This window comes from Micromys minutus (genome assembly GCF_963924665.1).
Source record: "Micromys minutus genome assembly, chromosome: 9".
NCBI lineage: Eukaryota > Metazoa > Chordata > Mammalia > Rodentia > Muridae > Micromys > Micromys minutus.
The window spans coordinates 7,084,696-7,097,704 of record NC_137978.1 but is presented as its reverse complement, the minus strand read 5'-3'; the positions used below and the strand labels follow the sequence as shown (position 1 = coordinate 7,097,704).

At 43.1% G+C, this 13,009-nt stretch overlaps 1 protein-coding gene across 1 annotated transcript; it reads left to right on the top strand.

Moving 5' to 3' along the window:
* Nucleotides 1–748: 748 nt before the first annotated feature.
* Nucleotides 749–1,237, top strand: LOC308423894 (transcription factor BTF3-like; the record flags this gene model as incomplete). Its single annotated transcript, XM_080920707.1, has 1 exon — nucleotides 749–1,237. The coding sequence occupies one exon, from the start codon at nucleotides 749–751 to the stop codon at nucleotides 1,235–1,237; it is 489 nt and encodes a 162-aa protein (XP_080776833.1).
* Between the last annotated feature and the right edge of the window lie 11,772 nt (nucleotides 1,238–13,009).

Here is a 13,009-nt window from a genome sequence, read left to right as displayed (position 1 = left end):
TGTTTACTTAGTTTCCTCACAAGCTCTCGGAAATCTCACACAGCTTCATTCATGGGCCATGTTCTGATAACACACAATAAAGAAAGACACTTCATACCAGTAAGGGAATGATCCATCCAGATGGGATCAACAGTTTATACAGTGAGCGATTTTAATACCACATTTCCCCCAATAAATGGAGTACTACGATTTCCTTTCTTTTTTAAATGATATATATCATATATATGATAAATATAAGTTAAATGGTTTTGTAGGTGACAAACATCCATAGAGCATTTAGTTCAAATGCTGAGTAATATACAATTTTCTCTGTATCCCACGGAACTTTTTCAAAAATAAGTCATATTTTTGAGAAACAACATCTCAACAAATAGAAGGAAACTGAAATAACGCCTTATAATCTATCCAGCTGCAGTGGAACAACACTGGAAACCAGCAGCAAGAGAAGCGACGGGACACGCAGCTCGTGGTTGTTAAACAGAATACCGATAATTGGCACATTGTCGTCAATGAAGGTAAGAAGTTAAAAAAGGAGTCTTGGGGGTCAAATAAATACTCAAACACAACATATAAAAACCAGTAGGCTCTAGCGAATTTTGTAGCTATGAGTGCTTATATTAAAACGTCGGAGCAACCTCTAGCTGCCATCTTGTCCCCGCGTGTGTGCGCCATATCTCAGCGGGTCGGCCCGAGACCCCCTGAGCGTGAACCTTAGTTCCCCGCGCGGCCCCATTTTCACTCCGACAAGATGAAAGAAACGATCATGAACCAGGAAAAACTCGCCAAACTGCAGGCACAAGTGCGCATTGGTGGGAAAGGAACTGCTCTTGGAAAGAAGAAGGTGGTTCACAGAACAGCCACAGCAGACGATAAAAAACTGCAGTTCTCCTTAAAGACGTTAGGGGTAAACAGTATCTCTGGTATTGAAGCGGTGAGCGTGTTTACAAACCAAGGAACAGTGGTCCATTTTAACACCCCTAGAGTTCAGGCATCTCTGGCAACAAACACCTTCACCATTACAGGCCACGCTGAGACAAAGCAGCCGACAGACATACTTCCCAGCATCCTAAACCAGCGCGGTGCAGACACTCTGGCTAGTTTACGGAGACTGGCTGAAGCTCTGCCCAGACAATCTGCGGACGGAAAAGCACCACTTGCTCCTGGAGAGGAGGATGATGATGAAGATCCAGATCTGGTGGAGAATTTTGATGAGGCTTCTAAGAATGATGCAAACTGAATTGAAGCAACTTCTGAAGAAGGTGACACTTGCGGAAGTCACAGGAGCTGCTATTTTATATCATGATTGCCTTTTTAAAAATTTTTTTGTTTATTATGAATCTGATAAAATCTAGATCTCTAATATTTTTTAGCCCAAGCCCCCCGGACACTGCAGCTCTTTTCAGTTTTTGCTTATACCTAATTCATTCTTTGCGGCAAATTAAGCTGAAGAAGCCTGGGAATAAAGTTTGGAAAAGGTTAATAAAAAGTCTTTTCCTAGTTAAAAAAAAAAAAAAAAAGAGCAAGATTATGGGAAAAAATAACCAGTGAATGAAGCCAAGAGTTGGGTCTTTGAAAAAAGAAACAAGATCGACAAACCTTAGTGAATCTCAGCAAAAGAAAGAAGACCTACACTACTACAACTGGAGATGAAGAGGGAGAACGCACAGAGACCAATGAACATCAGAAAACTACCAGAACACAACTTACACACTTAGACTCCTCTAAAAGAGAAAATCTAAAGAAATCGGTGGATTTTTTAGGTGCATATGACCTTTCAAAATGAGATTTAAAGGTTTAAACAAAGTGATAAAAATCAAGAAAATTGAAGCATTAAAAAATTTTAAATCTTCTAATTTTAAAAGGCTGGCTCTGGCTAGAATCAATGTGAAATGCTATGAGGTCTTTCAAACACTGTTTCATAAAAGCAAAAAAGGAAAAAAGTCTATCAAATTCCTTCTGAAACCTGTTTTACCCTGGTACCAAACCATATAAACAGATAAACACACACACACACACACACACACACACAGAGAGAGAGAGAGAGAGAGAGAGAGAGAGAGAGAGAGAGAGAGAGAGAGGAATGTATATACACACATATGCCAACAATTCTATAGGCCAACCTCCATGCTAAACATAAATGTAAAAATTCTCAATAAGATATCTGTAAACTGAATTCAAGACCATTCATTGTGGTTAAACTGGGTTCATTCTAGAGATGGGGGGATTATTCAACATAACCAAATCAAATGATGTGACACATTATATAAGCGGATGCAGGACATGTTACATCCCTTCGTATGAAAGCTGTGAAGTTCCAGGTATGGTGGCACGCATCTTTAACCCCAGCACTGAGGAGACAGACGCAAGTGGGACTCACCTGGTCTGTCTGCATAGACAGCTCCAGATCAACTAGACACTGAGACGCTGTTTTAAAGGGAAAAAACCCAAACTCTATAAAGACCAGAAACATATCTCAATATAACAAAGATTTCTATAGAAAACCTGTAGCCAACATTATTCTAGATGGGAAAACCTTACAGCGTTCCCGTTAGAACCATGAACAAGACAAGGGTGTCCATGTTTCCACTCTCGTTCAATATACTACTTAAAGTCTTAGCTAGCACAGTAAGGCAAGAGAAAGAAACAAAAGGAATAATAATAAAAAATATTCCACCAGAAAACTCTTAGGTCTGGTAACACTTTTAAAAAAGTGGCCGGATATAAAAATAACATACTAAATGTTCTCGTTGCTGTGGTAAACTTCCCCGACAAGAGGAACTTAAGGAAGGAAGGATTGATTTTGGCTCACAGTTCCAGAGTACAGTCCACCATGGCTAGGAAATCAAGGTTCAAAGCATCCCCAGTTGTATCCATAGTAAGAAAGACAGGAGGGCCAGGTGTGGAGGCACATGCCTTTGATCCCAGCACTCAAGCGGAGGCAGGTGGATATCTGTGAGTTTGAGGCTAGCCTGGTCTACAGAGCCAGTTTCAGGACAGCCAGTGCTACAAAAAGAAACTCTGTCTAGGAGAAAAAAAAAGGGGAGTATAGTTCCCTGGGCTGAATAAATGGGAGGAAGCCCACGACTTGGGCACTGCTGCCACACAGAGGGGTTGGGACAGCACAGGGTACTGGTTTAGGAAGATGACTCCTGTGGCAGTGGAGAGGAAGGGTCAGAGTGGGGACCCTGAACTAGAAAAAGTCAAGCAGAGACTAGACTAATGCTGTGAAGATACGTCCCAGAGATGTTTGTGATGCCTGCTTTGTGATGTAGGATCTCAATTCTGAAGTTATCTTGCTAGATATGGAATGTCTGAACAAAGCCATCCCTGCAAAGGTACAGGACACGGAAAGGTGTCTGCTTTGGCCTTGGCTTAGAAGAAGAGTTTTTTAAAATATAACAGTTTTGTTGATTCTTTGAGAATTTAAAACATATGCAATGTATTTTAATCACATACCTCCTTTCCCCCCAATTCCTCCTAGATACTGTGTCTTTAAAAAAAAAAAAAAAAAAAAAACCTACTGAATGCAGTTCGTGCTGCCAGACATTTCATGAGTGTGGAGCCATCCGTGGGGTGTGGTTACTCAACCAGGAGTGTACTTATTACCACAGTTCATAGAGATCCATCCATTATGAGTGAGCTTTGAAAATGTCTGAAACTCCTTTAGCTTTATCATATTTTCTCCCTTCTGTGGTATCCTACTTTTGCAAGCAAACTAGAGCTAAGTTTGTGTTGCCTAAACTTTTGGCATGCTTGTTTGAAATGACCTGTGAAAGATCATAATCGCTGTCTAGGAAGGAGGAGCGCTTAGAGACAGTGTTGAGTGCTCCTGTCCTATGATCTCAAACTCACATAGAAAATAAAATATTAAAGTGCCGAATCTGAATCAAGGCTATGAGTTTTTATTATGGCCTAGGTCTGCTTTGCCTCTATGGGAGCATTTTGATTATGCAGATATATTATTTCTCAACATTTTATGTTCTTTCTCTCGCAATTGTTAAAATGCTGACCAGAAATAAAACACTATCCAGAAGATTTTTGTGCTTTGTGTGAAGCCTGGCTTATTTCAACAGTTTATGGTCCCCTGACTTGGAGTTATTTTGTTTAAAAGACGCAAAGCTGGAAAGAACCCTATTGTTGCTGACCAAACCCCAAGGCTCTTTGAATCAGTTCTGGTGACCTTCCGTGAAGAGCAATCTTCTGTGCTTACAGATCTGCCAGGTTGGTTTGTAAGTTAGAGAGGCGTAAGAAATGACATTTAAAATTGGGGGAGGGGGGTGCAACAAGAGTAGTTCCGTTAAAAATAAGGTGGCTGGGGTCCTCTGCTCTACCCGTGTGGAATAGTAAGTAGGAAAGAAAGAAGGAAAGAAAGGAAGGAAGAGAGAAAGGAAGGAAGGAAGGAGAGGGAAGAAGGGAGGGAGGGAGGAGGGGGAGAGGGAAGGAAGGAAGGAGGGAAGGGAGGAAGGAGGGAAGGGAGGAAGGAGGGAAGGGAGGAAGGAGGGAAGGGAGGAAGGGACCTCATAAAGTTCTTTTGGCCTCTATTAGGTCCTGTCTTAGGGTTTCTATTAACATGAAGAGATGCTATATCCACAGTAACTCTTTTTCAAAAACAAACCAAAAAACTTTTGATTAATTCTTTGTGAATTTCACATGCTGCACCCCAACCCCACTCATCTCCCCGTCCCTTCATATCTGCCTTCCACCCTTGTAACTTTCCTCCCAAAAGAACACAAAAAGAGAAATAAAACAAAACAACAACGTCTCACTGACGTGTGTTATGGTGTGTCACATACTTTTACCCAAACAGATTTACTTTCGAATGTTTATTACCATGAATCATTGGTGTGCTTTGAGGCCTCTGGCTTCTTCTACACCAACACTGGGCCGTCATCACGACTCCTCTCGGATATCCCATGCCATGAAGATACTGCAGCTTTGGTTCTGCAGGACTGGTATCTTCGTGCGCTCTAGCGGTTCGAGGGTGGGGTAGATGTTAGGATGGGCCAGCTCAAAGCGCTGGTTCTGGCCCTGCACAGGAGCTAAGTTGTCCGGAGACTGCCTCTGTGCTGCAGCTTTGCCCGGGTGGGGGGAGGGGCCGCTCTCCCACATCCATAGCCCAGAGCCAGGGCTCCAGCACTTCCTCAGCAAGGGGCTGAGCCCCACCCCCACCCCCGGTTCTCAAGCCCTCAGGTCAGCTGTCCCGTCCCAGTTCCACACCCGCATCACCAGGGCCAGCTCTAGCACAGACATGGAGTGGCAGTGCAGGCTACTCCCATTATAAGGCTGTTTCTCTCCACCCTCACGGTTCACTTCTCTTCCCAGTACACAAACCATGCTGCGCACGCCCCGTGGCAGCTGGTGGGGGCCTCTCGAGTCCTAACGGAGGACATTTCATTGGGGCTGGCTTACAGTTCAGAGATTTTGCTCAGTATCGTCATAGCAGAAAGCAGTGTGCTGGCAGACAAGGTGCTGGAGAGGTAGCTGAGAGTTGTACCTCTTGGTCCACACGCAGCAGAAGGAGACTGTGTACCACACTGGATGTAGCTTGAACTTAGGATAGACCTTGAAGCCCACTCCCACAGTGATACACTCTCTCCAACAAGTCCACACCTACTCCAGCAAGGCCACAGGTCCTAGTAATGCCATTCCCTACTGGCCTAGCATTCAAACACATGTATCTCGGGGGCCATTCCTTTCAAAGCACCACAGATTCCCTCTGCACTTGATGGCAGTTAACGGTGGGGTGGCCGCAAGCTGGTGAGAGCAGCAGTGCGTTCCAGTGTCAGGGCTGAACACAGGCTTCTAGTACCAAGACCTCACAGGTCCTCACAGGTTCCAGCTCTTATCTAGATCCAGGGCAACCAGAGCCTCAGACCATATGTGTGTTACACCTCTTGGGTAGATCTAGAAAGCTGAGATTCCTCAGCCATTGACTCCAGCTGGTCAGCCCTAATCACTGGCTAGTGTTACAGATATTAGCCTGAGTGTCTAGACCAGTGATTCTCAGCCTATGGGTCATGACACCTTTGGGGGTTTAATGAATCTTTCATTGGGGTCACATATCAGATACCCCATGTATCAGATATTTACATTACGATTCATAACAGTAGTAAAATTACAGTTATGAAGTCACAACATAATGATTTTATGGGTGGGGGGGTCACCATAACATGAGGAACTGTATTAAAGGGTCACAGCATTAGGAAGTTGAGAATCACTGGTCTAGGCCATTGACGTTGAAGATATGACAACTCTCTAGAGTTTTTGTAGTAACCAAGGCTTGGGATGTCTCTCCTCTGCTGCCTGGCTTCTCTTGTCATCTCTTCTGCTACTCTCCCATCTTGGAAGTTGCTTCAGCTGTTGGGCACCCGGCTATGCTGCCATGTTTGTAGCTTGACCTAACATCGTTTCTCTTAAGATGCTTCCTGTCTGTTTCAACATCATTATCAAACATGGGGTGGGGATAGAGCCTTGGGGGGCGGGTCTCATATTGCAAAACCAGAGCGAATACAGTCCAAGAAGGGCCGTTTGGACCAATCACAGCACACCTCACATGCGGTACAAAGAGGGCCGTTTGGACCAATCACAGCACACCTCACAGGGAAGTCAAAGAGAGCCGTTTGGACCAATCACAGCACACCTCACAGGCAAACCGAGGTTTGATTTTGCACCAGCTGTAGTGCCTCTTCAGCGCTCATCGCAGACATTTGTCTGCTAGCCCTCCAGGGTAAGTTTGTCTCTTTTATCCTGTGTGACAATGTCGTCTAGAGTTCACAAAGGCTTTCAAAGCAAAATGTCTACCCAGTTTCAGCAAGGCAATTGTTAGGACTTCTTCCAGTATGCCATTGCCAGCCATTCCTGTCTATTCCAGGATTTTGAGGATGAATGTCTGGAAGGTTTGTTGCTCATACTGAAAAGGTCTTAAGCTAAGAACATACTCAGTCCTAGGTATACTGGTTTGTGAGAACCGAGAAAATACTCTGGTCCATTAGCCAGCCTTTCCACCACTAGTGCCCTAGAGAAACGATGTGGGTGGGGGAAGAGGAGTTCGTGTCCCTGACTGCCTAATTCCGTTATTTTGGACCTGAACGGAAGCAGAGTATCATAGCAGTGGAGATGTCAGACGCGTGCCTCACGGTGACCAGGAAGCCTAATCTAAGAGTGAGTTCACTCCAGCAGACTTCTCCCTCCTGCTTCTGTTTTATGGGTAACCCCAGACCAATGGTGCTGCCCCACATTTTAGTCATCACTGCAAATATCCTCATAAGATCGCCCAACAGTGTCCTTTAGTAACCTTCTAGGCGTCCTTAGTCCAATCAAGTCAACATTGGAGATTAGCCATCATCCCTGGGTAAACAAACGATCCCCAGTTAAAGAACACTGGCTGCTCTTCCGGAGATTGAATTCCCAGCACCCACATGGCAGCTCACAACCATTTGTAACTCTAGTTCCAGGGCCTCTGAAGCCCTCTTCTGGCCTTTGTGGGTGTATATTACACACATACATGCAGGCAGCATTCATACCATAAAAATAACTGTTTAAAGGAATTAAAACCTATAAATTAACATATACATAATTGCCAATTAGTAAATATTAGAAATTAGTTTACCACACGTAATTGGGACAATCTTAGACATAAATATGTCTAAGGCAAGAGGGCAAACCAAGAAGTCTCAGTGGGTTGGAGTTTATAATGTATAAGAAACAATAAACGTTTGTAAAGAGATCTGGAATTTTAAATTTCAGTTCAAGACTGGGGAGATGGCCCAGGGGTTAAGAGTACTTGCTGTTCTTACAGAGAACCTGGGTTCAGTTCCCAGAACCTCATGGTGCCTCACTACCATCTGTGACTCCAGGTCTAGGGGATCAGACTCCCTTTTCTAGCCTCCAGGGATACCAGGCACACATGTGTTGCAAATACACACATGCAGGCAACAATCCACACAAATTAAGTAAAATAATAAAAAGTAAATTTTTAAAAAATAGAAAGTCCAGCCCAAAGGCTTTCAGCAAACTGGACTGGTTAGCCTCCCATGTTTGCCTTTCTATTTCAACTGACTGAGAGGTCAAAGAGCAATCAGGAGCTGACAGAGCTATAGTACATTTTGTTGCAACATGATGGGAAAAGTTAAAGATCATAATTATAAGCAAATCCTTTTACAGACAGATAATTGAAACAGCATGACCTCAAAGCCATGCAATTTATGCAAATGTTTTGGAAATGAATTGAGTTTAAAGATGTATTTGAATGCCTTAAGATCTCAAAAATAACTGTATAGAAGCAGCCAAATAAAATCCTTAATTGAAAACATAAATCTTCCATAGATAAAGGCATAAAAACAGATTAATTTAAGATGTCCATTCAAGCCAATGAATACATAAAAATATTGTGTGAAAACCTAAAGTTGTAGTTTTTATCTATATTTCAATAAATATTGTTGTGATAAATCAATAAATATGAAGTGACTGTTGTGAATTAAATTGTTTTAACAAATCAATGTGGTTTTCAACATACTTTTAACAAAGAGAAAGTAATATGCTAAAAAAAAATACACAAAAGTTATGGTGTAATACTGAAATGACTTTATTCCGGCGTGTGTGTGTGTGTGTGTGTGTGTGTGTGTGTGTGTGTGTGTGTGTATACACTTCCCTATACACATTCTCATGGTAATGTGTTCAGAATTCTCTTATGCCTTCTAAGTAAGCATTAAGGTCTTACCTGGATCCAAAACCTGTGCTTTTGAAATCAGAGTAATATTTTTTTTTTGACAGATGGAGGTGGGGTGGTAGATATTTCTGTTACTTTTGGTCTATATTTTATAGATACAAATCTCAGAATTTTATGTGAAGTAGTTAAGTGTAGTGGCATTAGAAAGAAAATGGCTTAGCGGTTAAGCACAGTAGCTGATCTTCCCGAGAACTCAAGTTTGATGTTATGATTCCAACATGTCAGCCCACAACCTCCTGTAGCTCCGGTTCTAAGGGAACCAATGCTCTCGATTGTCATTAGTGGGCCCCAAACTGGTACACAAACATGTATGCAGACAAAACACCCAAACACCTAAAATAAAAAAGTAAAAATAAAAGAGGGAAACCTATTGTAAAAGTAAGCTTTCACGAACAGGCCAGATTGCTTCTGATCCCACAATGGCTGTCAGATTTCTGAGTTTGAGGCCAGCCTAGTCTACAGAAATAGTTCCAGGACAGTCAGGGCTACAGACAGGGAAAACCCTGACTCAAAAAACAAAAGTGAACAAACAAAAAAGAATAACTGTTAATGGACACATTTTATGATTGTATGTGCACACGGGTGTGGAGGTCAGAGGACAAACCGTAGGAGCCGGTCCTCCCCTTCTACCACGTGACTTCCAGGCTCCATCCATTCTAAAAATTAATGCAATCTTTAATTCAATTGTAATTAATTAAATGTAATTTAAAATGTAAGTCTATGGTTCACATCTTCAGAGGAAATGTGAAATTGGATGCACAAACATGGTTTTTTGCAATGATTAAAAGCTGACGCAGCTACCCTGTTCTGTGACTGTCTTGAACTACTTGAGGTAAACCTGAGTGCACTGGAACATGTAGCTCCTGTCCCTCTGTCTCACACATCCATTCTGGAGCACAGATTCAAGTGTGAAACAGGCCACGGGTCAGCGTAGTTAGAACCATAGTTACCTATAACGCAAACGAAAAGGAGTCGCAACTGCTGAGTTGCCCAGATCAGATTGGCCTGTGGGTATGTGAGTTCGGGACTGTCTCGATTCTTAATTGATGCAGGAAGATCCAGCCCACTCTGGCTGGCACTATTTCTGAGAAGGTGGTCCTGGGCTGTATGAGAAAACTAATTAAGCTAATTAACAGGAGACAGAAAGCAAGCTGGCGAGGACATCCCTGCTTGGGTTCCTGCCCCTGACTTTCCTCAGCAAGTCCCTTCTGTTCAGAGTGCTTCTATCAAAACAACAGAATGGAATTGGAACTTCTCTTAGATAAGTGAAGGAATGAAGGTTTTATTCTAGTACGCACTTTGAGGGTGCGGTCCACTTTTTTTCCCTTTTCATTCAGCCTGGGACTCCAGAGCAGGAAATGGTGTCATGCATGGCCAGTGTGGGTCTTCCTCCTCAGCAGAAACTCCCACAAAAACATGCCCAGAAGTGTGTCTCCTAAGTGACTTGGTGTCACCTTGACAGTGAAGATTAGCATCACTGCTCATAGAAAACACTCTTCTTACTCTCCACCCCACCCCCTGAGGATGTTGAACATTTCTTTTTCTTTTTTTAAATTGGATATATTTTATTTCCATTTCAGTTGTTACCCCTTTCCTGGTAACACTCCATAGACCCTCATTCACCCCCCTCCTAGGGGGTGCCCCCTATGCACTCCCTCCTGCCTCCCCTCCCTGAGATTCCCCTACGCTGAAGCATTGAGTCTTGGCAAGACCAAAGGCTTCGCTTCCCACTGATGCCCAACAAGGCCATCCTCTGCTACATGTGCAGCTGGAGCCATGAGTCTGTTCATGTGCACTCTTTGGATAGTCCTGGAAGCTCTGGTTGGTTGGTATTGCTGTTCTTATGGGCTTGCAAACCCCTTCAGCTTTTTCAATCCTTTCTCTAACTCATCCATTTGGGATCCCGTTCTCAGTTCAGTGGTTGGCTGTGAACATGCTTCTCTGTATTTGTCATGATCTCCCAGAGCTTCTCAGGGGACAGCTATATCAGGCTCCTGTCAGCATGCACTTCTTGACATCAACAATATTGTCTGGATTTGGTGGCTATACATGGGCTGGATCTCCAGGTGGGACACTCTCTGGATGGCTTCAGTCTCTGTTTCAAACTTTGTCTCTGTATTTCCACCTGTGAATATTTTGTTCCCCCTTCTCAGAAGAACTGAAGCATCCACTCTTTAGTCTTCCAACTTCTTGAGCTTCCTGTGATCTGTGAATTGTATCTTGGGTAAGCTTTTGGGCTAATATCCACTTAGTGAGTGCTTACCATGTGTGTTCTTTTGTGACTGGGTTACCTCACTCAGGATGATAGCTTCTAGTTCTATCCATTTGCCTAGGAATTTCATGAAGTCATCATTTCTAATAGCTGAGTAGTACTCCACTGTGTATACGTACCACATTTTTTTTGTATCCATTCCTCTGTTGAAGGACATCTGGGTTCTTTCCAGCTTCTGGCTATTATAAATAAGGCTGCTATGAACACAGTGGAGCATGTGTCCTTGTTATATGTTGGAGCATCTTTGGGGTATGTGCCCAGGAGTGGTTTAGCTGGGTCCTTAGGTAGTACTATGTCCAATTTTCTGAGGAACCACCAGACTGATTTCCAGAGTGGTTGTACCAGCCTGCAATCCCACCAACAATGGAGGAGTGTTTCTCTTTCTCCACATTCTCTCCAGCATCTGCTGTCACCTGAGTTTTTGATCTTAGCCATTCTGACTGTGTAGGGTGAAATCTCAGTGTTGTTTTGATTTGCATTTCCCTGATGACTAGGGGTGTTGAACATTCCTTTAGGTACTTCCCAGGCATTTCATATTCCTCAGATGAGAATTCTTTGTTTAGCTCTGTACCCCATATTTAAATAGGGTTATTTGATTCTCTGAAGTCTAACTCCTTGAGTTCTTTGTATATATAGAATACTAGCCCTCTATCAGATGTAGCATTGACAAATATCTGTTCCTATTCTGTTGGTTGCTGTTATGTCTTAATGACAGTGTCCTCTGCCTTACAGAAGCTTTGCGATTTTATGAGGTCCCATTTGTCTATTCTTTATCTTAGAGCATAAGCTCTTGGTGTTCTGTTCAGGAAAATTTCCCCAGTGCCCATGTGTTTCAGGCCCTCCCTACTTTCTCTTCTATTGGTTTCAGTGTACCTGGTTTTATGTGGAAGTCCTTGATCCACTTGGACTTGAGCTTTGTACAGGGCAATCAGAATGGATGTATTTGCATTTTTCTACATGATGATTGCCAGCTGGACCAGCACCATTTGTTGAAAATTCTATCTTGTTCAACGGAATGGTTTTAGCTCCCTTGTCAAAGATCAAGCAACCATAGGTATAGGGGTTCATTTCTGGATCTTCAGTTCTGTTCCACTGATTTACCTGCCTGACTCTGTGCAAATACCATACAGGTATTTTTTTGTTTTGTTTTGTTTTTTTACCACTGTTGCTCTGTAATACAGCTTGAGGTCAGCGATGGTGATTCCCCCAGAAGTTCTTTTGTTGTTGAGAATAGTTTTTATATCCTGTTTTTTGGGGGTGTTTTGGTTTTTTTCTTTTTTTCTACTTTTAAGGTTACTCTGGACTTAGGGAGGGGGTCTGAACCCCATCTTCCCTAATTGCTGTCTTCCTGAATGGCCAATATCTTAGGACCCAGGGGTTCTTTTTCAGGATCACAGGTACCCCGTTTCTCCTTCCTTGGGGAGTCTCTTGCCCAGTGTCTTTTTTCTTTACAGTAGGCACATTGATCCTTGTCTAGAGGCTCCTTCCTAGTGCCAGACTTGGGTCTTAATTTCCTGTCTTTCATGATGTAGCCAGGATCCTTTGAAAGTTCTTTCCCTTGTCTCTTGTCTCTCATGAATTCTCTAGCTTCCTGCTCTTTTTGCTTTTTCTATGAATTTTTCTCTCTCTTTAATTTCTTTTTTATCTTACATATATTTATTTCCTTAACAACCTGCACTAAATCTCACCATGACTTATGTCATAGTCTCTCTCGCCTCTGAGGGTTTTTTCTTGACACATCTACTGGTCTATAAAGTTTTCTTTGCTGCTAGGGTCATAGGCAGGATACCTCTAGGAGCTGCCCCAGGAAGGCTAAGGGCGACTTGTCTGGTCCCTGGGTAACTCATGTACCTTTGTCAAATTGGTGGGTCATCCTGCAACGCCCTTAAGGTTTGTAAACTGGAGCCCGGTGTAGAAGGTGCTCCTTCCCTTCTGCCAAAGTTCCGGCCAGGCCTAGTCAGGGGAAAAGCCTGCTTCTACGTCCACAGGCACGAGGGAGGGTCACCCAT